Source organism: Pezoporus wallicus, unplaced genomic scaffold, assembly GCF_028554395.1.
Source record: "Pezoporus wallicus isolate ANWC-B61680 ecotype Strahan unplaced genomic scaffold, APGP_CSIRO_Pwel_v1 contig_642, whole genome shotgun sequence".
NCBI classification, from domain to species: Eukaryota; Metazoa; Chordata; class Aves; order Psittaciformes; family Psittacidae; genus Pezoporus; species Pezoporus wallicus.
Genome location: NW_026637470.1, coordinates 2,856,317 through 2,880,201, shown reverse-complemented (window position 1 = coordinate 2,880,201; position 23,885 = coordinate 2,856,317). Strand labels below are relative to the sequence as shown.

Below are 23,885 nucleotides of genomic sequence, written 5' to 3'. Positions count from 1 at the left end.
ATGCAGTCTGGTGTCCAGGAATGCCATGAATTATTGTATTGATAAGCACTGTGTATTACAAACTGGTATTTGTGATCAGGTTGATGGGACAAAACTTTTTCAGTATGTAGGTTTACTTAAATGGAAGATGGCATATCTGGTGCAGTGCTTAAAACTCACCAAAAACCTGTTTTGAATTTCAATTCTTGACAGGTATGACTGTATGTTCCAGGCCTGTCACTTATACACATTAGAGGGAATAATGTGCATTGTATATTTAAAGAATCATGAACATGGGATAGATATATTTGTCTTGGCTAGTGATAGTTGTGTTGCTTCTGGCTCTAACGCAGTAGGCTTTGAACTCTGAACACCTCAGACTAGGCAGTTTTGACCTTGGTCAGCATGCTCAGTGAGAAAATTTGCAGACAAATGGAGTACCTTCCAGATCCTAGTTGTAGGTTTTATTTTGTGCTGTCTTGTGCACAACTGATTGTTTGGGTTTTGTAATTTAACTTCCCTTTCATGTATCTTTATGGCTATAGAAAAAAACATCATGGAAACAAAAAACAACCCTGTAATGCCAAGTACAAGCTGGGATGTCTTGTTTTTTTCTGACTTTTATTTGATCAGGTTTTCTGTAACAGCCTCCTTCACTACGTTTAAATAATGTGAAAAGCAAACACATTTAAATAATGTGTTATATGGATCTTTAGGTGCATGACCTCATTACTTAACTTAGTGTGTACATCTGATACATGTTCCCTTAAACCTTTTCATGGTCACAAAATATCTATCTCCTATATTATACTAAGAGGAATTCAGAGTTGGTGGAGAATTGAAGTTACACTGCTGATCTCTATTTTTAGTTTTCTGGTTGTTGCATGATAGATTCCTGACTTAGTGATTAAGTCACACTACAGAGATTCAAAAATCTTTCATAAAATAGGTAATATGGTCTGTTGGGGAAAGCAGAAAATGTAATTAGTCCATGGTAAATTTATTGCTGGACCATGTCTCCGCTAATGGACCAGCATTGCATAGCCTTTCTGGTCTTTAAAATCAGCTTGTTACAGCGCGGGATGCCTGCTCAAAGTGGTTGTATTGCATTGCTGTGGCTCTTTTAATGTAACACAACTTTTTCTTTTTCTTTCTAAAGGCGCCTAAACAGAAATAACCTCCAGTTGCTTTCTGAACTGCTCTTTCTGGGGACACCGAAGTTATACAGGCTGTAAGTAGGCTTGATGCAATAACAAGTATTCTGGAAAATTTGGATTGATCTGTCTTGCATTAACTCTTTTGACTTTTGCCTCAGACAGGGCTAAAATGCATCTAGGAACATTATTGCGGTGTTTAAGCTGAGTGTTATCTTTGAGTGCTTTGCAAGATTTCAAGATTATTATTATTTTATTATTTTTTAAAATCTAGGTTAGATACCAGTAGTTGCTTGAAACAAAATATTGTTTCATCCATTCCCACTTCTGTAATGAAGTTTTGCTGAAAGAACACTTTGGCTTTTCTTCTGGTTTGTATTTTTTTGTTGTTCTTTCTGTTTTGAAAGATAAAAAAAAGCCTCTAGAGACTCTGTCGCAGAGATATCGTGCTTTATAAGTACTTTGGTTTTCTGAAGTTTTGTTTTCGTGGCTGTATGCACTTGACCAGAAAAATCACTGTGTTAGCAAATGGTAGGTCTGTGGAGAAGTCTCTCCTGTGTTCCCTCACAGACAACAAAGGTAGTAACTTCAGCTCTGGGAATCAAAAAAAAAAAAAGTATTTTAACTTAAATAAAAACTATATCAAATATAGTAATGAGCATTTGCTTTGGTTGTGTTCTTTGGCTTGATAATATTGCACTCTTGGCAGTATTTTGAAATTAATGTTTTGACCCATTGGCCTTTCTAAGAATCCACTTATATCTGTTGCAGTAAAAGGGATTCATTTCTGTTCTACACAATTAGTTATTGTAACAAAATAAATTTTAAGGTACCTTTAAGTTACCCTAAGGTGGTATGGAAGGGATATAACACGATATGCTTAAGTAGGCTTTGAAAAGCTTGTACAGATGCAGCCCTATTTTGAGTAGATATAAATTTGAGACATTTCTTTAGACTTCAGGTGAGACTTTTGCTGTTGAAATTGCTGACTATGTTGAGTTGTGTGCTTGGGGGAAAAAATAAGTGAAGGTGGGGTTCCTCTGACTTGTTTCCACTTGAGTATATGGAAATACTCTTGACAACAAATGATATAATGAAGCTTGTATATTTTAGGAGATTATTTCTGTTTTAATATTGTGAAATAATAATTCTTTTTTTCCCTTCTCATAGTAATATGAAGTTGTAAACTGAAAATGACTCTATTAGTGTAAACATTTAGTTGTATGTATTTTTGTTTCTTTTGTTTTCTTTGGATGTATGCTTTGTTTCCAGAACTTCCCTGTAGATGTTACATTACTAGGCCAGAAAACTCCTGAAGCCTTTTGTTCTGACAAAAATGTTTTACTGTGGCACAATATTATATGTGGGTTTATATATTGACAATTGAGTGTGTTTTATTTCCACCAGGCATGATAAAGATATTACTTCTATCAGGAAGGAAAATTAAAGGGATTTATGTTCATTTTATTATTCCATCTATAGTGTAATGCTTGTTATCTAGATTCATATAAAATAGAAATGAGATGTAATTTGCAGGCAAAAAATGGATGCACACTTCAGGCAAAATCATACTTGAATATATTTAATTCAGAATTGTATATTTGATAGATGCTAGTCTGAAATGCTTAATGTCCTTTGACATAAAGCACACAACTGCTCACAGTGTGTTTGGTGGAAAGCAAGAGATCACTGGCTTCACAGTATTAAATTTCCTCTGCCTAAGGGTTATTGTTGATCAGACCATGAAAGTGAATGTCTGGTTATAATGTATTCATGTTTAAAAGAAAATGAGTGGTACTGAAAATCTACAGTTGCTTAATGCTGAATTTGTAATTAAAAAAATGTCAGGCCAACAAAGGGATTGATGCTGGTTAACTGTTCTCAGTCAGCTTTCAAATGTGGAGCTTGATGACTATGAAGTATATAAAATTATTTGTTTTTTTTACATGTATCATTGCATGTTCTTACATGTATTTACATACAAATAAATATATTTCTGGGGAGAATTAAACTTCTCTAAACCTGATCAATAAAATGTATAGTATGCTTTGGTTTTAGTATTTATTTTTGGCATTTAACAGCTAATCAAACAATGTGTACTGCCAATTTTCAACATACTATATTGAGCTTCTGTGAATAATAATTACCATTTGACCCTTGACTATAAATGAGATGCCAGGTGAAGAAGCACATATGCTTGTTGTGTAGCCTAAATGTAATATAAAAGAAAGAGGGTACACTGTATATGAATTATGATTAGACACAGTTGGTTGCCGCCAGCGGCCGGCTACGCTTTCCCTTTGCTGTCTGCTCCAATTTCTCTTTGGACGGGTTGAGAGAGCACTGCGTGTTCAGGTCAAGATGTTTGCCTAGAAATAGTAGTACAGTTGCAGCTGTGTTTGCTGGAGCAGGAGACTAGTTTAAATAGCATTACCATTTATCCAGTCCATTAACAGAACTCTGTAAAATAATACCAACTCTGCATAAACTACAGGACAGTGTAATAAAATTTCAAGCACTTGTTGACAGATGGGAAATGTAAGTAAAGGAAAGCGATAGGTTGTTTAAAAGAGACAGTGCATTATTTTCTGTGCCTAAAGACACTTGAGTTTCAAAGGTAATTAAATAAATTATTTTTCACATTACTTTCCCACTTAGCAGGCTTCCAAGAAATCTCTTAGAACTAGTTAAAATGGATAATTTTAACTGATTTTCCCATTAAGAGTTACCTGCAAAGGTATCTTTACATAAATATTTCAGTAGGAAGTAGTTAATGCTAAAAACAATGTTAATAGCACTATAGGCTACTTTAAAGCAAGGTATCTTTCAAAGCACAGTGTACATAAACATTCATTTTTATACAATACTATTAAAATAAAGGTGCTGTTGTAAATGCCCAGGGGTAATAAAAGTCGTTGTTCAACAAGCCCTTCTCCTGCGAGAAGGGGATATGTTGTTTTCAGTGATCTGTATGCCCATGCACACTAACTTGTCTAAGTGCATCAGCAATGGCACCTTAGTATAGAAGCTCCTGAAGCCTAGTGAGTGCTTGTCTGAGGCAAATAGATTTTGGCTGCTTACATTTGCTCCTTAGATCACAGTTCATTGATTGCTATTTGTTGTAGGATATCAAGTGTTGGACCCCAAACTGTTTGAAAATTCAATTTTAGAAGATACCTTTATTAACCAGTAGCATGCAGAGATTGAATTCCTGCACAAAGCCCGTCCTTTTTGATTTACATTTCTTGTGCTTACTACAAGTCTAAGTTTCCTTAGTGAACATTATTTGCCATGTAAGTTAGGCAATGCTGGCTTTGAAAAGACAATCTTTCTAGTGGATTTGATCCTATATTATGTTTTCCTTCTAATGCATGTGCTTGAGAAGATCCATACTGTGAGTAAGATTTTTCTCCCCTAAAGGAAAAAAAGATCTTAATATTGTCAGATTACTAAACACTCAGTTTTGAGATGTCTATTAGTCACTTCAATAAAATTCCTAACAGCTGATAACTAAAAGGAAAAATACTGAAGGTCAAAAAACCTTAAAAACCTACTATCTTAGGCCAGAACAGCAGCAATAGCAACAACAAAAAAACATGCTGCATGGGGGGCCCTTGCAAAAATTCCTCCTGAATTAATTTCTGCCAGCTATGATTAAAGTGTGTGGTACTAGATGTGTCAGACACCATAGTTCTCTGCTTCATTTTACTCTTGGCCTCTTTGGCCCCTGCCACAATAAATCCCACAATGGTTAGGCAGGAATTGCAGGTTGCAGTTGCCAGGGTTACCGTTGTCTGGTCGGACCGACACCATCACTCATCCTGGCCGCCAGCCCCAGTGTGGGGAAGGCTGCGGGCAGCTGACATGAAGAGGAAGAAAGTTCTCCAGGCAGCTCTTGGGTCTGTTTTTTGAGCTGCTGCAGGAACCTGTGGTTTGCATCAATTGCTGAGTGTTGTTTTGTTTTTTACCTTTGCCTAGAGGAAAAAAAGGAAAAAAAAATGGATAGGAATGTAACTGGGGAAAAAAAAAAGGTAAAAAGGTGGTGTAAGTAACATGCTAAACCAGCCAGTTTTAAACTGTTGGTTTCCTTACTGTTAAGCCTTAAATGCAGCTACTTTAATTTATGGTTTGTCATATCCCTTTTAACAATAATCATGGCAGGTGAGACTATAGTCATAGTTATGTAGAAAAGATATTTATCTTCTGTCTGAATCTGTTTTAACAACTGAATAGTAAAATAGCTCATTAGAAAAATGCTCATTGTCCTGAAGCCTCGGAAATCTTACTCCAACTGCAGACAGGTGGCTCTTGACATTAAAACCAATGAGCATTTCAAAAGGCAATATTGATGAATCTCTTACCTTTTGCAAGTATATTGTTAAAGGAACTGTCACTTGATAAGTGTAATGGGCATTTTTCCACTGCTGGATGTGCTGCAGTAACACTATGGTGCACTCTACCTTAATGCAGAAGTATACTGGATGTGCAGCAATTAAAGATTTATTAAAACATGAATTATGAAGCTACCTTATTGCTATATCCTTCCCAGGAAACTGTGTTGAGTTTTTTTTAGTAATTTGTTTCAGTTTTTTTATTTGTTCTGGGGCATTCTGGCAGCCTGCATATAAGGCAAAATTATTATTTTTTTTAATATGTTTTGAATCTTATTCTTCTAGAAGTAATTAGAAACAACATAAAGTGTGTCCATCCTGCTAGTGGTTTAACTTCTGGTGTGTTTTTTACCACAGTAGTTTAGTTCAAATACAAGGAAGTTTAAATTGTTTTATCTAAACAATAAAGTTGGTAAGAACATACCAATTCTAATGCTAGCTAGTCTTTCATTACTAGCATTATTTTGTATAATAACAAAACAGTGACTATAGTTCTTAGAAGATAACTGTCTTTCAAAATTACTATTTCATGAGGAAATACTGCATATAGTATATGTATAAAATAAGTATAGAGTTTTGGCTTTGTTGTAAGCCAGCATTTAAAAAGAAAACTCCAATTTAATATACACGTAATTGCTACTCTTCCTTGCAGTATGGAAGTACCATTATCATAGCTTTGCTACTTCGGTGCTTTGGTGCTAACACAAGCTCTTATTGCCCCAGTCTGGAATGTTTCCAGAGTGAATTTAGTACCACATACTGCAAGCCCACTGGCAGTTATAGTTGTGAATTTATTTTTTTCTATAATTACAATCCATGGATAGACAGGACTACCTAAAAATAAAATAATTAATAGGTATTAAAAATAGGCTTGTTAAGGCACATTAATGTTAGGAAGAAACTGAAGTAACTGAAAATGTGTTGCCTCTGTTAGGTCTGTAATACCTCTTCTCTGGAAATAATTTCCAGTATGGAAGATCTAAGAGAGAAACTTTCGTAAGACACTAAACACTGATAGTTTGTTCTGTCACCTGCTCATTTTTAATCTACAGAAATGTGAATTATATGCAGTTTGGCTTGCATATGCTTTTTTTCCTCTTGTCCTAGTGCCACTTGCTTCTACCTTCAGTTCTAATTCTCTGCTATAATGTTTCTAAATTAAAAACTCATTCTTCCTTTACAATGTAGTGAGCAAAACAAATACCACTGTGGCTTTGCTTCAGACATAAGCCCTATTTATGTAGGGTTAGAAATGACAAGTTGACTTTTTAAAGCTTTTCGAAGTGTTTTAAAAATTGGTACAATTCAGCAGGTGATTTATTTTTTGAGCACAGGAACAAGTATTACATATATGCATTTGGTGTAAAACTTGCAGTAGTCATGTCCTAGCAGCCACAAACATTTGGCCTTGGATTTAGTTGAGTGGAAGCATTGGTGGAACCAGAATGAACTTTTAAAATGTTGTGAGAAAAACCCTATGGTCACTCTGTGCAATTATACAACTTCAAATGTCACTACACTAGTCTTCTTACCCTTTGTTTTAGAATCTTTTAATCTGTAGGCTTTTCCTGAACTATCATTTCTTGTGTATTTTCACAGCACCTCCCGTCATGCTGTGCAGGAAAAAAAATGATGTAACAAATATGCAGAAATCAGGTTAAATGTAATAGCATGGGATTTTTAACTTTGGAAACAAAACTTCTTTCTTGTGAGAAGGCTCTCATGATGGATGTTTGTATTTTTAATTTTAAGATCATCGGTAGTTGTCTTTAAATATCAGTTAAATTTGCTTTTATATCTTCAATAATATTTTTTTTCTTTAAGCAATGTTTCCTTTGCTATGGGATAAAATGGCAAATTGAGTGGACTTATAGGGGTGTAAGCTAATTCTGCTACTAGGAAAATCACTAGATCTTTATGTAATCTACATTACCAAGTGATATAGTAAACTAATTTCAGAGAAAGGCATCTGTAGGGATAATTACGACTGTTGATTTTTCATTAGAACAAACACCCAAAACTGCTTCTAGTCACTGTTAACATTCATTTAAATCATATAAAACACCAAGCAGACAGAAAAATGGCTGAAGGCAATTCTTCTGGACCTACATAAATATCTGTGATATTTTTTATGTTATTAGCTGTTGATATTGAAATTCCATTTCAGTATTCATAAAACATTCATTACATTAATTACTCAAGCTTTAAAATAAACTGGTGGCATTCAGAGTAACAGAGATATTGGCTTTAGCTATTATGGCATTATTACCTTGATCTATTTGGCCTCAAGCATTAATAATTGCCTTCCATGTTTTCGGTGATAGGTGGTCAAAGCAGAGAGCTAAGCTAATTCCTTTTAATACTAAAATTTAATTAGCTGGTTTTGAGTCACCTGTAACTATATTCATGTCCACTCTGTATCAGTCCCTGGATTGTTCCTGGAGGGTTAATCTTGAAAGCTTTGGTGAATTGTGACATAGGAAACCTTTTAGGCAAGAGTTAAGTAGGAAACTGAATCTCAGTGAAGGAAGTAATGAAAAGTAAAAAGGCATGTCGGAGGAAATGCCATTATTATGTGGTGCAGCAACATGGTGTGAAACATTATAAAGAGGACATCTGTAAGTCTCAGCTTGCACAGAGTGGACATTTAAGTGCAGCCGTGTCATCTAGATTAAAAAAGAAAAAAAAAGGAACAGAAAAGAGGAATAAATCAGGCCAAGAGAAAATGTGAAAGTATAGACGCTTGTCCCTATGATGGTAGGTTTCTTCTGCGAGTGCAAGATTAAAGCCTAAAGTAACTGAATAGCTGAGAAAAGTCCAAAGAAAGCTTGATTGCTTCCCCTCCAACAGTTCCAATTGATTGAAAAAAGCCTAATTTAAAGTTCTGTTTGTTCTGTGTCTTAAACCATCAGAATTTTCTTTTAGAACTGGGGGAATGCTCTGGAAGAGAAAGAATCCGAGGATAAAAAGTCATTGCAGGCCAACAATTGTTCTTAATCCTCACAAAATGCTGGAAAAATTAAATTTATTCTTTATTGCTCAAAGTGTTACCTAGGTCACTGGGCGATGGGAAAATTGAACTGGAAGTTGAGTAGGCACAATCTTTGTTTTGTGTCTAGATGCTTAACCTTAGACACGACAAGGCATCTTAGTGTGTTGTGGGAACTTGGTTTAGAGTATTAACACCAGGACGTTTATTACCCTGGATTTATTATAGGCTATGCTGTCAGTAGATGAAAATGTTGTGTTTACATTTCGGTGTTAAATGATCATTTAATTAACACCTAAGGAAAAAAAAAACTCTTGTGAAATTCTTAGCAGCATTTATTGTTGGTTTCCTTGGAGGTTTTAATATCCAAGTTACACTGCAGTTGCTTCTATAAGTACAGCTAGAAAAGACATTTATGAATGTAGTCAAGAAGGACAGACAGTTTAACCTCTGACCCTTCATCCTGAATGTTGATTTATATAGCATTTTAAATGCATTGAATTTCTTTTAAAGCTTCTCTAAAGTTACACAGCATTCGAACAACACATATGTTTTTAAAAATATTTCCCAAAGTGTACATTCTTACAAAGAGCATACTTTTTCCTAGAAAGTTACTAATACATATATATAGAACATATCAACAAAAATTTTAATGTAGTAAAAAAAAAAGTCATGCTGCCAGATTTGTCTACATATTCTTGATAAAAATAAAAGCTTTTATAACAAAAGGGGCTTGAAACAGTCAACATCGTGCACTGGTTGTAGGAGCTACTGTCTGAATTCTTCAAAAGGAATAGGAAATTGGCAAGGGAAACAACATTACTACAAAAAATGCATATCCACTTTAGCCTGTACAGATCTGCTTTCATATGTTCCATTATATCAAAGAAAGTCAAGGCTATATAAAAGCTTTAATTTGCTCTTGGTCTTTCATAATGGTTTTTGTTGTAATGTTGATCTACAAATGCTTTTTGCCATAATGTTGCTTTGCAAAGCATGTTTGAATAGGTTTTTTTTTTGCATCCTAGAGCTAAAGCAAGATGAAATGCTCTTTGTTAAAGAGCAGCTGCTTTTCAGCTGATGTGTTTTTCTAAACATACTGTAGTAAAACCTGAAATTACAGCTAGGTTTAGAGATTGTTTTGGTTTTTTTTTGTACTTTTGTAGGGGTATGTTTTTAATGTCTCTACTTAGGGATAAAACCCCCAACTTTAAAGCATTTTAGTAGATTAATAAAAAAAAACCCAGTGCAGCTTAACACAGTTATTGATAACCCACACATTTTTTGTATACTTTTTTGGCTGAGAAAGCTGGGGCTGTTCAGCCTGAAGAAGAGAAGGCTGCATGGAGATCTCATAGCAGCCTTCCACTATCTGAAGGAGGGCTATAGGGTTGCTGGGGATGGATTGTTCATTAGGGGCTGTAGTGATAGGACAAGGGGTAAGAGGCTAAAACTTAAACAGGGGAAGTTTAGATTGGCTATAAGGAGGAAGTTCTTTACTGTAAGGGTGGCGAGGCATTGGAATGGGCTGCCCAGGGAAGTTGTGAATGCTTCATCCCTGGCAGTGTTCAAGGCCAGATTGGACAGAGCCTTAGGTGACATGGTTTAGTGTGAGGTGTCCCTGCCCATGGCAGGGTAGTTGGAACTAGATGATCTTCAGGTCCTTTCCAACCTTAACTATTCTATGGTTCTATGATCATATCATTTACACATGTCAATAACAGAGCTGGAAAACTTAGGAATCTGCTGATACAGTAAATGTTCCTTTCGTCCACACAAATGACATAAGCCATCTAACACTTGATGAAATATTACAGCTGCAGTGAGAGTTCTGTCTGCCAGTGGGATCTCAGTGGTTTTCAAATTTCTCTGAATATATTAAGTTGAAATTTAATATTCAGATAGAAACTTGTCAGAGGTACTTGTGTTTGCTTTTGTCTGAAATAGTTGACCATTTACAGTCAAAGCAGTATATCACCATTTGAGTATGTTTTTCAGTTAAAAACACTGTAAAATATTTCTTTGTCCAGTTCCTGAATTGACATGTCATATAAAGGAGTACTTAGAATATGTTTAGGATAGATAAGAAAGGCTTATCCTGTACTAGGCTTGGATTACTCTCTTCACTTTGCAGTCCTGGTGGGTGCTTGAGGTTTGCTGAACTGGTGAGTGAGTGAGTAGTGCATGCAGGAAGCGGCAGGCTGAGCTTTCCTTGTGTGGACTGATAGACTTGAGTTGAAACTGTGTTGAACTGTGTGGGACTCGGCCTCCTGGTGAGCAGGTCACATCAATTATCTAAGTACCAATTAAAGGGACTCATTATCATAAGGAAAAGTGCCAATATAGTGCAATATTTGATCTCAGAGGGGAGCTGAAGCAAGGACTGCAGCAATGAACAACCCAGACTGTTGTCCTGATCCTTATAGCTGTTGTAAAGATACCAGAGTTGGGGCTGGCGGTTTTATCTGGAAAAGGCTGCTTATGAATACCAAGCGGAGTTTATTCTCTCTCTCACTCTCAGACACTTGAAGGGCCTGCTTTGCTAATGGCTCTTCAGACCCATCTCATGGGGAATAAAGCTGGGACTTGCTGCACTCTTTTCATCTTTACAGCCAAGCCCAGGTGCAGGCCCTCCCTGGCTCAAGGGTGTCTAAAGGACCATGCTCTGAAGGCTTCTTTCCATGGCACTAAATCTTCAGGGGAAAGAAACAAGGAGTTGAAATGCGGGGGTAAATCTTCTGGTTAAGTACTCCTTGAGGATTTGCAGGGTAATATGTACAACAGAAAAAAATCCTTGCCTCTTTATTTTCATTTCCCCTTCTGTCCAGGCAGTTCAATGACAATTTTACTTTTGCTGTGAATGTGTAATCCATACAATTGTAAGGAAGGGCTGCTTATACTTTATAAAGTAGCATGTATGAGGAGAGATTTGATGGTGGCTGTTCAATGCTTTTAGTACTTTAATACAGGGGAGATAGAAGAAACATCGACTTTTTCTTTTCCTCTTCTGTAGATTCTTGTAGGAGTGGTGGGTAGCTGGAGGTATTGAGATAGTTGACCTTGAAACTAAGAAGTTTGCATCTCAAGTTTGATAAGGCCCACAGGGAAAGGTTGCAAAGATAGGATAACAGCTAATGTAATGAAGGGGCATTTGTGGTAGCTGCTTCTCAGAGTGTAAAGATATGGAAAGCTAAATAGAGAGAAGAGAGTATAAACACACATATTAAAGTGGGGAAAAAAGAAGTTATTTATGTAAACTGAAGACACTCAAATGTATGCTGCAGGAAAGCAGTTATGATTTCTGAGACTGGAGATAATTCCTACCTGGTCTTTACTACTTCTGTATTAGTGCTAAATCTACACCATGATTAATTGATTCTGTCATATTCTGGGATTTTTCTTATAAATTTTACAATTATTGTAAAAGGTGAGAGACTGACTTGCAGCCTTGATTTTAGTAATGTACCTGTAAATTCAATAGAGCAAATACTTTTGTGTAACTCTCCTATACTATATCTTGTTATAGCAATGTTACTCCTCTCATGGTTTATGCCCTTACAACACAAGAACAAAAGAAAACATTCTAATCTTATTTTTTAGGTCAGTGATTTTTTTTAAATGAAGGAAATCAAACAAACAAAACCCAACCAACCAAACAACCCAAACAAACAGGGATTGGAACTAGATGATCTTAAGGTCCTTTCCAACCCTAACTATTCTATGATTCTGTGAAAACAAAAAAAACTCAAAACCTCTTACAAAGTGGAGAGCCTACCAAATCCATAGAGGAGGGCTTTGCTACTTGATCTTCAGTACGGCATTCATGTCCGATGCATAAGCCAGAAATTCTCATTTGACACAGTACAGAGATGTTGTCTTACAGCTAAATTTTAGTTCTGTATGTATGTTTGGTAGATGTCAAATTTTAATCTAGGAAAGGAATAATAACCATGGTGTTCCTCTTCCTTTGGCTCACCAGTAAGGGTACTCGTACATTTTCAGATTTGGGGGTCTAACTGCCAAAGCAGGTCATACTCATCATTGATCATGTTAGGAGACTGCTTAGATTAGGAAATAGAGAATTTTACAGCTATTTTAAGAAAGATTGCTGTTAGTTAAACTTGTTCAGCTAGCATGCCAATTAAGCTGAACAAATTTTGTGATATGCAGTGTACTGTCACCTTTACTTTGAAATCTTGCATACAAAAGTACATACAAAGTTTCTGGGGTGTGGCCAGTTGTGTTAAAGTTTTAGATAAGGCACTGAGGTGAAGTATTTATTATTGAGTCCACTGTTTTGTGGCCTGTTAATTACATTGTTTTGTAGCCTGTTAATCACTGATGTAAGCTGTGTGAACAGCACACCAGTAAATTATGTTAGAGGAACTAATACTAATTGATTTAAATAAAATACAAAGTATGCCAGAATTTTGTCCTGTGGATATGGATTGGAGAATGTGGCAAATGAAAAATACTTATGGCAAATTCAAGGTTGTGATCAATGCAGAGAAAACAATTGTAAGACACTTAATGATAATAGCTGTAAATGTACAGTGCAGCATGGAATAAGATGCAGGTTTGTTCATATGAATCAAAGATGCTGCAGGAGATGGAAACAAAAATATTTTTAACTACACAGAAGTTTTGCAAAAGTAATGTCAAGGTGGTTTCCTTTTATAGCTAATGTGGGATGTTCACTTCAGGTGCGTTTCTTCCATTTTGTTGCAACATAAAAGAAACATTTCACTAGAATTTTGGCTAAACTGAGTTATTGTCTGTTCTTGTAATCAGGTTGCAAAATCTATTGTGTTTTTTTCCTCAGTCAAATGAACAAAAACTAAACTGAACTGGATTTAAGTTATAGGGAAGTCTTTAAAATGAGTGTGCAGTTAGCTTAGTTATGTAAGAGTTATGTAGTTGTCAGAAGAATGGCAGTATTGTATGCACACATATATGGAGGGAACGAAGACCAAAACTAGGAGAAATGTAATTGAATTAGGGGGTTGATTGTTTGAGAAAAGATTTCTTCATCTTTCAGATGGGTGACCTAAGAATGATGTTTTAGCATATATTCAGTAGTCTAGTCAAAATACTCGTAGTGCTTCCAGGATATGAATTCTTATTAAAGAAATGGAACTTGACAGTCTGGAGTTGTAAATTCACAAAATCTAACATTTAGGAGTAACAGTGGATGTTGGATTTTTCACTGTGGTAGCAGAAAATCAAAGCTTTTTTTTTCCATTAATTTTATTCACTGCTGGTTTCCTAACCATTCTATAACAAGGTGACTTCATAATGACTTTATCCATAGAGGTGCCAAATGGGAAGAATAGCTTAATTCTGTTTTGCAGTATGACACCTTGCGGTCTTGTATTTCATCTACTGTATTTGATCGGGATGGTGAAATGAAGTCAGATGCAGCAGTCATTGCTGACAAGCAGTAGTTCTCATACCTAGATAAACCCTAGACATTGAGTTGGCAAAAGGGAGAAAATTCTGAAATATGAAAAAGCTAACACACACCTGAAAATGGCAAATACTGTATTAGGTGTCTGCTGATTTGTCTTTTAGTCCAGGAAGTATCATTTGTCCTAAAAGGAGCTGAAGATCACCATGATAGTAAGGTAGGGTTCAGCCTAAAGAGCTTTTCAGTGCTGGCAAAAAAGTGTTGAACTGTTATCAGTGTATTATTTCATATGCTTACTCTAAAAGAGCTTAGGTTAAGTTAAAAAGAATTTTGCATATTTTAGTGAGAGTAGAAAGCATTTTTTATTGGGGAAAAAACCTCCAACATGTGGAGAGATGTCAGTTTGATGGAGAGGCATTAATTTGATGGACCACTTGGTGGATAAAGAACTGGCTGGATGGCCGCACACAAAGAGTTGTGGTCAATGGCTCAGTGTCCAGCTGGAGACCAGTAATGAGTGGTGTCCCTCAGGCATCAGTGTTGGGACTGGTCTTGTTCAACTTTTTTGTCAGTGACATTGACAGTGGGATTGAGTGCACCCTCAGCAAGTTTGCCTTTGACACCAAGCTGTGTGGTGTGGTTGATATGCTGGAGGGAAAGAACACCATCCAGAGGGACCTTAACATGCTTGTGAGGTGGGCTGATGCCAACCTCATGAAGTTTAACCATGCCAAGTGCAAGGTCCTACACCTGGGTCGGAGCAATCCCAGGCACAGCTACAGGTTGGGCAGAGAAGAGATTCAGAGCAGCCCTGAGGAGAAGGACTTGGGGTTGTTGGTCAATGACAAGCTTAACATGAGCCATCTTCAGTGTGCTGTCACAGCCCAGAAAGCCAACCTTTTACAAGAAACACTGTTTTATGCATTCCCTGGCATAGAATTAGTGTTCATAACTCTGCCTTTCATGCCTGCAGCAGGGCCTTAGTCTGTCATGTGTGGGTATGCAAATGTATTAGCATTGGTAAATCTTTGGCCTTTATTTATTGATCTTTGAGATTTTAACATATAAAACAAAAGAACACCCTTCCCCCCCAACCCCGAACCCAAAAGAAACCCCAGTCTTTGAGAAGTAGTCAAAGAGCAAATGCAATAAAGCTGCCTGTCTTGAAGATTTCTCCAAGTTTGTTAAGTAGCTAAGAAAAATACTGTCTGTATCCATTGAATGCTGAATTGTTTGATGAACTAGAGGTATGCATTTGGAGCTTAATGTCTTCATAAGGAGAATAAGAATGTGATGCTATAAGTTCTGGTTTATGGTTTCTTAGAAACGCAAAGGTATTTGACTTCGTACTTTGTTGAAAATGGCACTTAAGCTAGATTCCTGCAACTATAGTTAGTGCCTCTTTTTTCAATGATCTAACTGTGGGTGGGATTGTTTTGTAAGAAACTCTGCTGTTATTAATCTTTGTTCATTTTGCTTGCAATTCTTAATTATGGCTGTATGACTGCATTTGTCTATTGTATTTTATTTTGGCTTCTAAACTCAAGATGACTTTCGAATTGGTTTGCTTAATGTGAATGTAGCAGAAAACTCTTTATAGTGGTGAACATCTGATCCTGTGCAATAATAGTGTAGGTTCTAAGTGAATTTGGCAAATATTCATACAAAAATGGAGAGTACTTTTGGTATGCCCAAAAGAAGATACAGAAGATAATTAATGTATCCCTACTGCTCAAGTGTTGCTGCTCATCATTTTGGTATGCCATGGTTAATGAATTTGCCCAGATCACCTAGGAGTCTCTGTCCTTCTAAATCAGGGTAATGAAAACCCTGGGTCTATTTTCTGTGAATGCAGATAGAAGAAACAGCATACACATAAAGCTATGACCAGTAATTAAAAAAAAAAAAAACAACAGCAAAACAACCCAACACAAACTTAAAAAATATTTCAATTTAATGTGGGTGGTCCAAAAGAACATTAAAAGGATGTTCTGAATGTGGTTTCAGTTCCTACCAGAGGAAAATATTGTATAACCAGAAATCACATTTTAATTGATGCTTTGTTTTGCTTTATCCTTAATTATAATATCCTGCTGGGTGTAGTTTTATCAGCAGTGCTTTTGAGATTGTGTAATGTTTAGAGAGGATTATACTACGTAAAACTTTCCAAATATGAGACTTTTTTTAAAAAAGGAAATGTGGTGTGAATTAAGTGTAGTTTTGAAAAGGAACATGGTAAACTCTTTTGGGGCGTTTAAAGCCTGTATAATAAATAAGATTTTTAGTCTGATTTATGCTTTTTGTTTTGTTCTTGAATGCTTGGAGATGTGGATCTAAGGAAACTGCTCCAGAAGGTATGAACTGTAAAGGGGAAAGTAAGGAAATAGCTCTTTGTGCTGAAGTTTAATATAGGATTGGTACTATGAAATAAGCCTAGGTAGTGTTTGAACACATGGGAATTTCTTAAAATAAACACAGACATGAAGGGAAAATGTGATAATGACTTGATGATGATGAGTGTCTGCTGTTACGGGTCCAGTGAGATGCAAGTGCCAACACCCCAGCCTCTACACCATGGTCCAAATTATAACGAAGGAATTTGGCAGCACTGGTGCCTTTATGTGAATGTATTACCATGGCTATGAAGATAAATAGTTCCGAAGTGGAAATAATAACAAATATTTAGTCATTTCCAGGCAGATTAGAAGTGAAAATAGTATGACTATAGGAACCAAGATAAATAGGAAACATATCTTCTGAGTATGTGTATTCCATTCCTGTTTCCCTGGGCTGTTTCTTCTTTAATAAAAAGAAAAATTCAATGTATTTAGATAGATTTACATGTATTCCCTTTGTAAAGGTCATATCCCAGTTTCTTAATTTCATTCAACTTTCTTCCTGCTCTTTTTGTCTCCTGAAGCTCTCCTTTTTTTTGCAGATGATAGCCCTGATTAAAGCCTAAAGCTTGCTGAAAATTTTCTGTACTGAATTGCAGAGTGGTGGGCTGTCCGATAACCGTAGACTGTCTAATGAAGTGCAGCAGTTCAGATTTATTCTCAGGGGCAGACTCCCCCTTGTGGGTGCTGATCTGGTTCCTTTCTAGTCTTCCATGAGCTTCCTAACACTGCAGTAACTTAACCTATAATTACAACCTATTTCTCTTTCAGTGAATATCTGTATATAATTCCAAAATAATTTCTCATATCCGCAAGTAGTGTTCAAGCCAGACTGGCCTGAAAGCTCGACTCAGAAAGCAGATTTGTAGAGTGGGAAAAATACTACCAGTATACAAAGGTCTGTACTTCTCTGCTGTTCCTGTTTTTGATGCAGCCCTGTCTGCTGCTTTTGGATATAAACAATTCCCGTATAAGCTTGATATATTAGCTTTTTTCTGAGTGTACTGCTTAGCTTCTCTACTAAATAGGTTCATATCCTGCAGTAGATGTCTACCATACGGTACTGATACCTGTGGTGAGTGTCAACACTGATGGCTGGCAGATTATTTTCCATCAGGTTCTTCAGGTTTCCCTGCCAAAGACTAGGGAGAGCTGTACTGCTTGGGTGGAATGAGATATCTTTAGGTTTTTTTGAATGATGATGCAGTGAAAGATGTTGCAGTGGAATCTGATCAGTGGCAGATTTTAGAATTTCAGAGTTTGAAATTCTAACATTGAAATTCTGAACTTTAAACTGTGGCAGAGACAATGTTTCTATTTTCTTCACCTGTCTGACTGCTTCTTGCTTGGTGTTTAATGAAGCTCGCTGAGTTGACTTATTTACACAGGCTTAAGAGGCTTTTCTCCTTGCTTGCTAGACGAAGCTGTATGACTCATCTGAGATCAAGCTGTTGACAGAGGAGATGCTCTTGGAGCTGCAAGTGGCACTGCCAGCATCTTAATGAAATCTGGTGCCAACAGAAGCATGAAAAATGTAGGAAACAGTACTGTAAATTGCACGTGAATCTTGAAAAATTGTGATGTGTCTCTAGATGAAAGATGTGCATTTTTCGTAATGACGAGGAAATCAATCTTCCCCACTTTTATACTTCCATCAATTCCAGCTCTAGCCCTGAAGATTTTTTTTCTGGCCTACAGTTAATTGGATTGATGAGTTGATCAATGGAATGTCCTAGTATTTGGACATTGTCTCTGATGTGAATGACAGTCTGGTGATAATAAGCTTACTTTTTGAAATTCAGAATCCTCCTGGTCCTTACAGATTGTTTTTTTTTCCTATCACAGAACTGTCCTAATGTACATATATGGGATCCTGGTTGAGGGTGCTTGTTGTTCTTTGTCTTCAGATTGCTCTCATTACATAAGTTGTTGTTTGCTGTTTCCATACATTTTTCAGTGTTAAATGGGAAGATGACTGTAAGAAGGAAGCGTCAGACTATACCACCAGACAGGACCCTGCAGTGTGAGCCAAGAAATTTGGCAAACTATGTGACTCACTTTGTTGTATTTGGTGACTTGAAAATGCAGTTTATAAGTACCAGGGGTATTGTTTAGATATAAAATATTTGTAAAAATTCCAGAGATGAAGAATTCACTGTGCCTGTCTGAATTATGATGGGTCTTACAAAGTCAGCATCAGGTTTCTATTTGTAGAAATATGCTGTAACTTCTCCTGGTTTTGTGGACAGGTATTTCATTTTGCTAGCTGTTGGAGGGGGTTTTGTTTCTGCAGGAAATGCAAACTTACCAAACCTGAGCCACGGGATAGAGAATATTTCAGTACATAAATTTCTATTTCTTCACCAATATAAACTCTGACTGTGAACTGCTATAAAAACTGTATTTTGACAGTGTTCCAGGTTAAGTTTCCTGGGCAGTTAGGAGAAGCATAATGGTAGTCAAATCCACTTTTTAAATGTCATGGATCAATGAAAGAGGAAATTGTGTGCGAAGAAAGGGAGGATCATTTAATAGATGTGATACCAGCAATAATTTCTTATGACACTCATTCTTCCTGTATAACTTGCCATAGCTCAGGGGATATCATGCTTAGTCATGCTTCTTCCACTCTTCAGTTATCAACTTCATGAAATTCTTGGGTGCATCAAAAGCTTTTTGTCTTCATTTCTTCAGCATAGTATTTCTCATCACTGTCCTGAACCTTGTTGTGACCTTACTTGGTGATGTTCAGTGTAAGCTCAGCTGGCAGACAGTGTGATATCTAGGTTTCTGTCTTTTCTGGAGAAGACTTTCTTCCCTGAACAATTCTCTTCTGCATTCTTAATGGAAAATCTGGTTAGTCTAGCTTTCTGTAACATAAATGATTCCAAGATGCTTTGTGTGAAAGAAAATATTTTCTTAATGCGGGAAGCATGCTGTGGAAGAGAAAAACAAAAATCACCTGCTGACTTTGAAGTCAAGCACCCACACTTATGCTTATTAATGCATTTTTTTAAACAAATGGTAATAATACCTGAAAAATAAGCATGTATTTTAAATAACTATAGGAGATTTTGACATGTAAACTTTCCTAATTGCAGAAAGGTAACCATGACATTACTTTTTGTTCCTTGCACATGTTAGTGGCTTTAATTTCGTAGATTTGCTAAATGTGTCTGTCATTGTGTTTAAAAAAAATTTAATTACTGAGGTCTGTGGAACTGCTCCAAATACAAGGGATATTTGTAGAAAGCTGGATAGATTGACACGTGATTGACAGGGTAAACACTTGCACTGTGTTCTGATATCCCATGCTGTGGTGCAATGCTACAGATACTGCATAAGCCTCAGGAAGGAGCTGAAATCCAATTTTCATTAAACTTACTGCCAGTGTATCCTGACATTATTGTTAATCAGGAAACTAAATGTAACGCTGCTGTCTTCTTCCTTTCCTTAGAAAGCTTCACTGTTATGTTGCACTCCTATAAAGCCTTAGTATGATATAATTTAATAGTGATATATACTTGGATTAATAAAAGCAGTGTTGGGCAAGAGGAAGTTCAGACATTGCAGTTTCCCATATTTGTTTCTAATAACTTCATTTTCTTATTCCTGTAATGTGAAAAATTGTTAAATGACAAAAACCTTGTTTACTGTAATAATTGTAGTTAATTTGCCTTAAAAAAAAAAAGACTCACCTAGAAAACAGCTACCAAGTCTTATGTAGCTCTTAAGGTTCCCTAACAAAGCCAGGCACAGCGTAACCTTCCTCTCACCTTCTCTTCCTCCCTGCCTCCCTTCTCTGCGAAACACAAGAGAAAGTTAGAAAACCTCTCTGGAAATACCAATAGCTTCATTGGTTCACCCTTGAGGATCTTTACTTTGTAACATGAAGAAAACATCAGTGAATTCCAGGATCCAAGGATCATTGTAACAAATGTGTTTTTTTGCTGCTAAAGATGATTATTGACACTTGAGCAAAGAAAGATAAATATCATATTTTGAAGGCTTTGCAGCTTTAATATCTGTCTGTATTTCTTTTAGGGAGCCAGAACTTGGGTGGTGTAAATTTTGGAGCAACATTGCAACTTAATCTTGAGGTGTCACATGTAGATCCAATAGACACACATCTATTTCATCATTCACATCTTGGGTTAGGGGGCTGGTAATGTTATTATGCTAACAGGATCTTTTGTTGTGAACCAGGCTCCTTATCTGTTCTTAGACTTCACTCTCATTTCAAATACGAATTTGAAATTCTTTTCCATGTTGCTTGGAACATCCAGTTTGCCAACTTTTCTACTGAATCTGAACTGAATGAGCAATGGCCAAATGGGTTAAACCATGTTAAGACTATTGTAAGAGGTATTGTAGTTGTGATGCTATTGTTTGATGTATTTCTTGGGGTTTTTTTGGTGTTTTGGTTTTGTTTGGTGGTGTGTTTTTTTTTTTTGGTATTTTTTTTTTTTCCTAAAGCAATATAGTTAGGTTTTTACCCTTAAACATCTCTCTGTTAAATACAGTGAATATTTTCACTTCATAAAATGTGGATGTCCTGCTGTATCTTTAACATATAACTTAAGAGTTTTCCACCAGGATAGTAAACTTTTCCCTAAAAACATAGCTTTTGTGATTGTGTGAAATGAGCCAGCGTAGACTGGGGAACTCCAATTATCATGCATAATTTATAGGTGCCAAATATGACTGAGTTAGAGGGAAAATGGTTTTTGGAATGAAAGAAAATGTTTATTTACACAGTATATACTGCTACCTTCCATTGGACCTTATACCTTTCCTGAGTTCTTTGCCAAGTAGTAGCAGCAACACCTATAGAATTGGGTCAGGCTCATTTTGCTGCCTCTTATGCAACTGCTGAGCGATACCGGAAATGTCTGGAACTTTCAGGATGAGGAACCCAAATAGAGGTTGATGGAGAAGCACACTAGCATTCAGGACTTTTCCACTCCTGAAGAAGCAAGGATGATTCTGTCAGCTAGGCAGAGAACAGCAAACTCTCCTATATTCAGATACTTCTCTGCCACAATATTTTTTTACTAACTCTTTTGTTTTTGGAGATAACCTTTCTAGAGAGAGGTGAACAGAAATACTAGCTCTCTTCCTGAAGGTTCCTGTTGGAGAAAACTAGCTTTTTCATTTATATTGCCTTTTATACATGTTGAGGCCTTGTTTTTGACTGTTTTTGAACCCCTGTTACTACTTCATTAAAAACAAGATTGTATTAGTTGTGAACAACAAGAAAGAAAAGTATATGAATAAATGAGTTAATAATAGGGTAAGGAACTTTTTAAAAGAGATATAAATAGAAGAGACAAATAATACTGCATCTAGAAATTACTAAATTGAGAATTGACTAACTTGCATGTGGCACTTCAGTTCTGGGTGTATTTTTTACTGCTTTGGCAAGATTCTCAGTATCTTAAGTATTTTCTACATTGGGAGAGGATAGTAGGAGATTTTTTTTTATTCAAGCACTGTTTATTTGAATATTTTATAGCTTAACCCAAGCACTTTAATGGTGAAATTACTATGCTTCCTCTAATAATGTGGCTTACAAAAGTTAATGTTTCTTTTCCAAAAGCTAAAGATTCTTCACTAAGAAAATTCCAAAATAAAAGATCTCCAGAAGCATTTTTGTCTGACTTTTTCCAGCTTTATGGGTGTTAACGCATCTACCATAAAATGTATAATATAGGAATGAATTTTCAAAAAGTTTTACACCAAACACCCAGTTATCTGTAACCTGCAATAAAGAAACTTAGGAACTAGCAACATTAAAAAAAAAAAAAGGATGTGAATACAGAATTAGTATGGGTAATTTCTTGCATTTCAGAACAATGCTGAAAATACTACTAACTCTTGATGCTATATAATTCCGATTGCATTGGTTCAGTTGGGCATTTAATTGGTACATGAATTCAGAATTCATAAACCAGGTGAAACTTACATAGTTTCGGAAACTATTTTATTTAAGGTAGTAGAATCAGGTTGCCTGATACCTTGACACTACACTCAGTTTTCTGAGTGAAATAATTTGCTTGATTTGTTTTACTTTATGGAATATTATTGTTCTACAATTTGTAACCTGCAAAGTATTCTTTGGAACTGTGTTCCTCATTCAATGCTGGTTTTGTAGTCTGTATTTTTGCCTTTTTGAAAGGTCTAATAGGTAGTAACTGATGTTCTGTTCTAAAATAATAAAATTGTCCCACTGTATCACCAGTCCTGTTAATTTCATGCATGAATGTAAAATAATGCTATCTCCTAATGTTCAGGTAAGGGTGGGGGTAAAAAAAGTCATTGCATTTCCTTCTGACTTCAGGGTTCCCCATTTCCTTGTGCCTGTTCCAGAGGTTAGTATACCTGCCACTTTTCTAGAAGTCTAGGGGTTTCCTGGCAACAAAAAAATCTCTGCAGACCTTTTAGATTTCATCACCCCTATTCCCTGACTTGCTCTTGGTATCTTCTGCCAGCCTGTGCTTTGAATTAGCTAACTTAAACTATTTTCTGTATGCATTTATGAAATCTGCTGCTATCTGAGAGCGATCTATTGCCAGAGATCCAGGTGAAAAGGGCAAGGCTGGAAGGGGTCATGTCATAAAAGCTTTTTTCTGACTCCTTAAATGGATTTAAGGAGATGCACGTGGAGACAAATGGGCTATACCCTACAATGCATCACTTTGATCAAGCTGTCTTTGCACCGATCCATCTAAATGATGGTGACATTTTTAAAATAAATTGTAGAACTCATATTTTAAGTGAGCTTTGTAGCTCTAGTCTGTTAATGTTTGTATGTACATGAGCATTTCTGCTTGAAGCCCAGCAGTGCAGTTGGGATGATGGGTAAGGATGCTGACGTCATATGTTTCTGCTGAGTTTTTCTCTCCAGTGAAATGCAGTGGAATGTTTTTCACATGTTTGTCTTAACAGTGTAAAGCCACATTGCAGTCCAGTGAAAAGATTGTTTTTATTTACATCGGTACTCCAGTGAAAAGATGTACAGTCATTGGCATCAGTAGTTTATGCCTAACTTTTAAGGTGCTTTGAGTGGGAATGGGACAGGAAAACTGGCTTTCTGGATAAATGTAGAGCAATGGACATGGCCTATGCACCATTTGTTATTTGTTCTGTTTCCCATGGCATTCGCATAAATGATACAAGGAAATAAGATTAGATAAATCATTATGAGCTATCCTCCTGGTTGAAACTTCTCTCTTGGGAACACTTGTCAATCATTTGTTGTTAGGCTGAGAAGTAGTCTCAAGTGCAGTCTAGATCCACTTATGCTTTAATTAGCTGGACAATGAAGTTACTCTACCTCTGTAACATACAAAGATGAGGCTGTGTGGGCAGTGGGTGGATGATGCAAACACCCTGGTTGAAACTGGAGTTCATGATGTCTGTGGTGTATCGGGTAGATGATCTGAAATCAACTCATAATATACAGTGAAGACTAGTGCTGAGAAGGAGAACTGAAATGCAGAAAGCACAGACAGCATGGCAAAATACAACTTGTGAATCGTTTGGTTGGTCACAGGATAAATTGTGAGT

The 23,885-nt window shown here is 36.3% G+C and overlaps 1 protein-coding gene across 7 annotated transcripts in view; it reads left to right on the top strand.

The window, feature by feature from the left end:
- Window positions 1-23,885, top strand: part of SLIT2 (slit guidance ligand 2) — a 268,218-nt gene that overhangs the window by 20,973 nt on the left and 223,360 nt on the right. For all 7 annotated transcript variants that reach the window (XM_057405646.1, XM_057405644.1, XM_057405645.1 and 4 more), the window contains exon 4: window positions 1,139-1,210. In XM_057405646.1, the coding sequence (XP_057261629.1) occupies window positions 1,139-1,210 (72 nt within the window). The remainder of the gene's footprint in view (window positions 1-1,138; window positions 1,211-23,885) is intronic.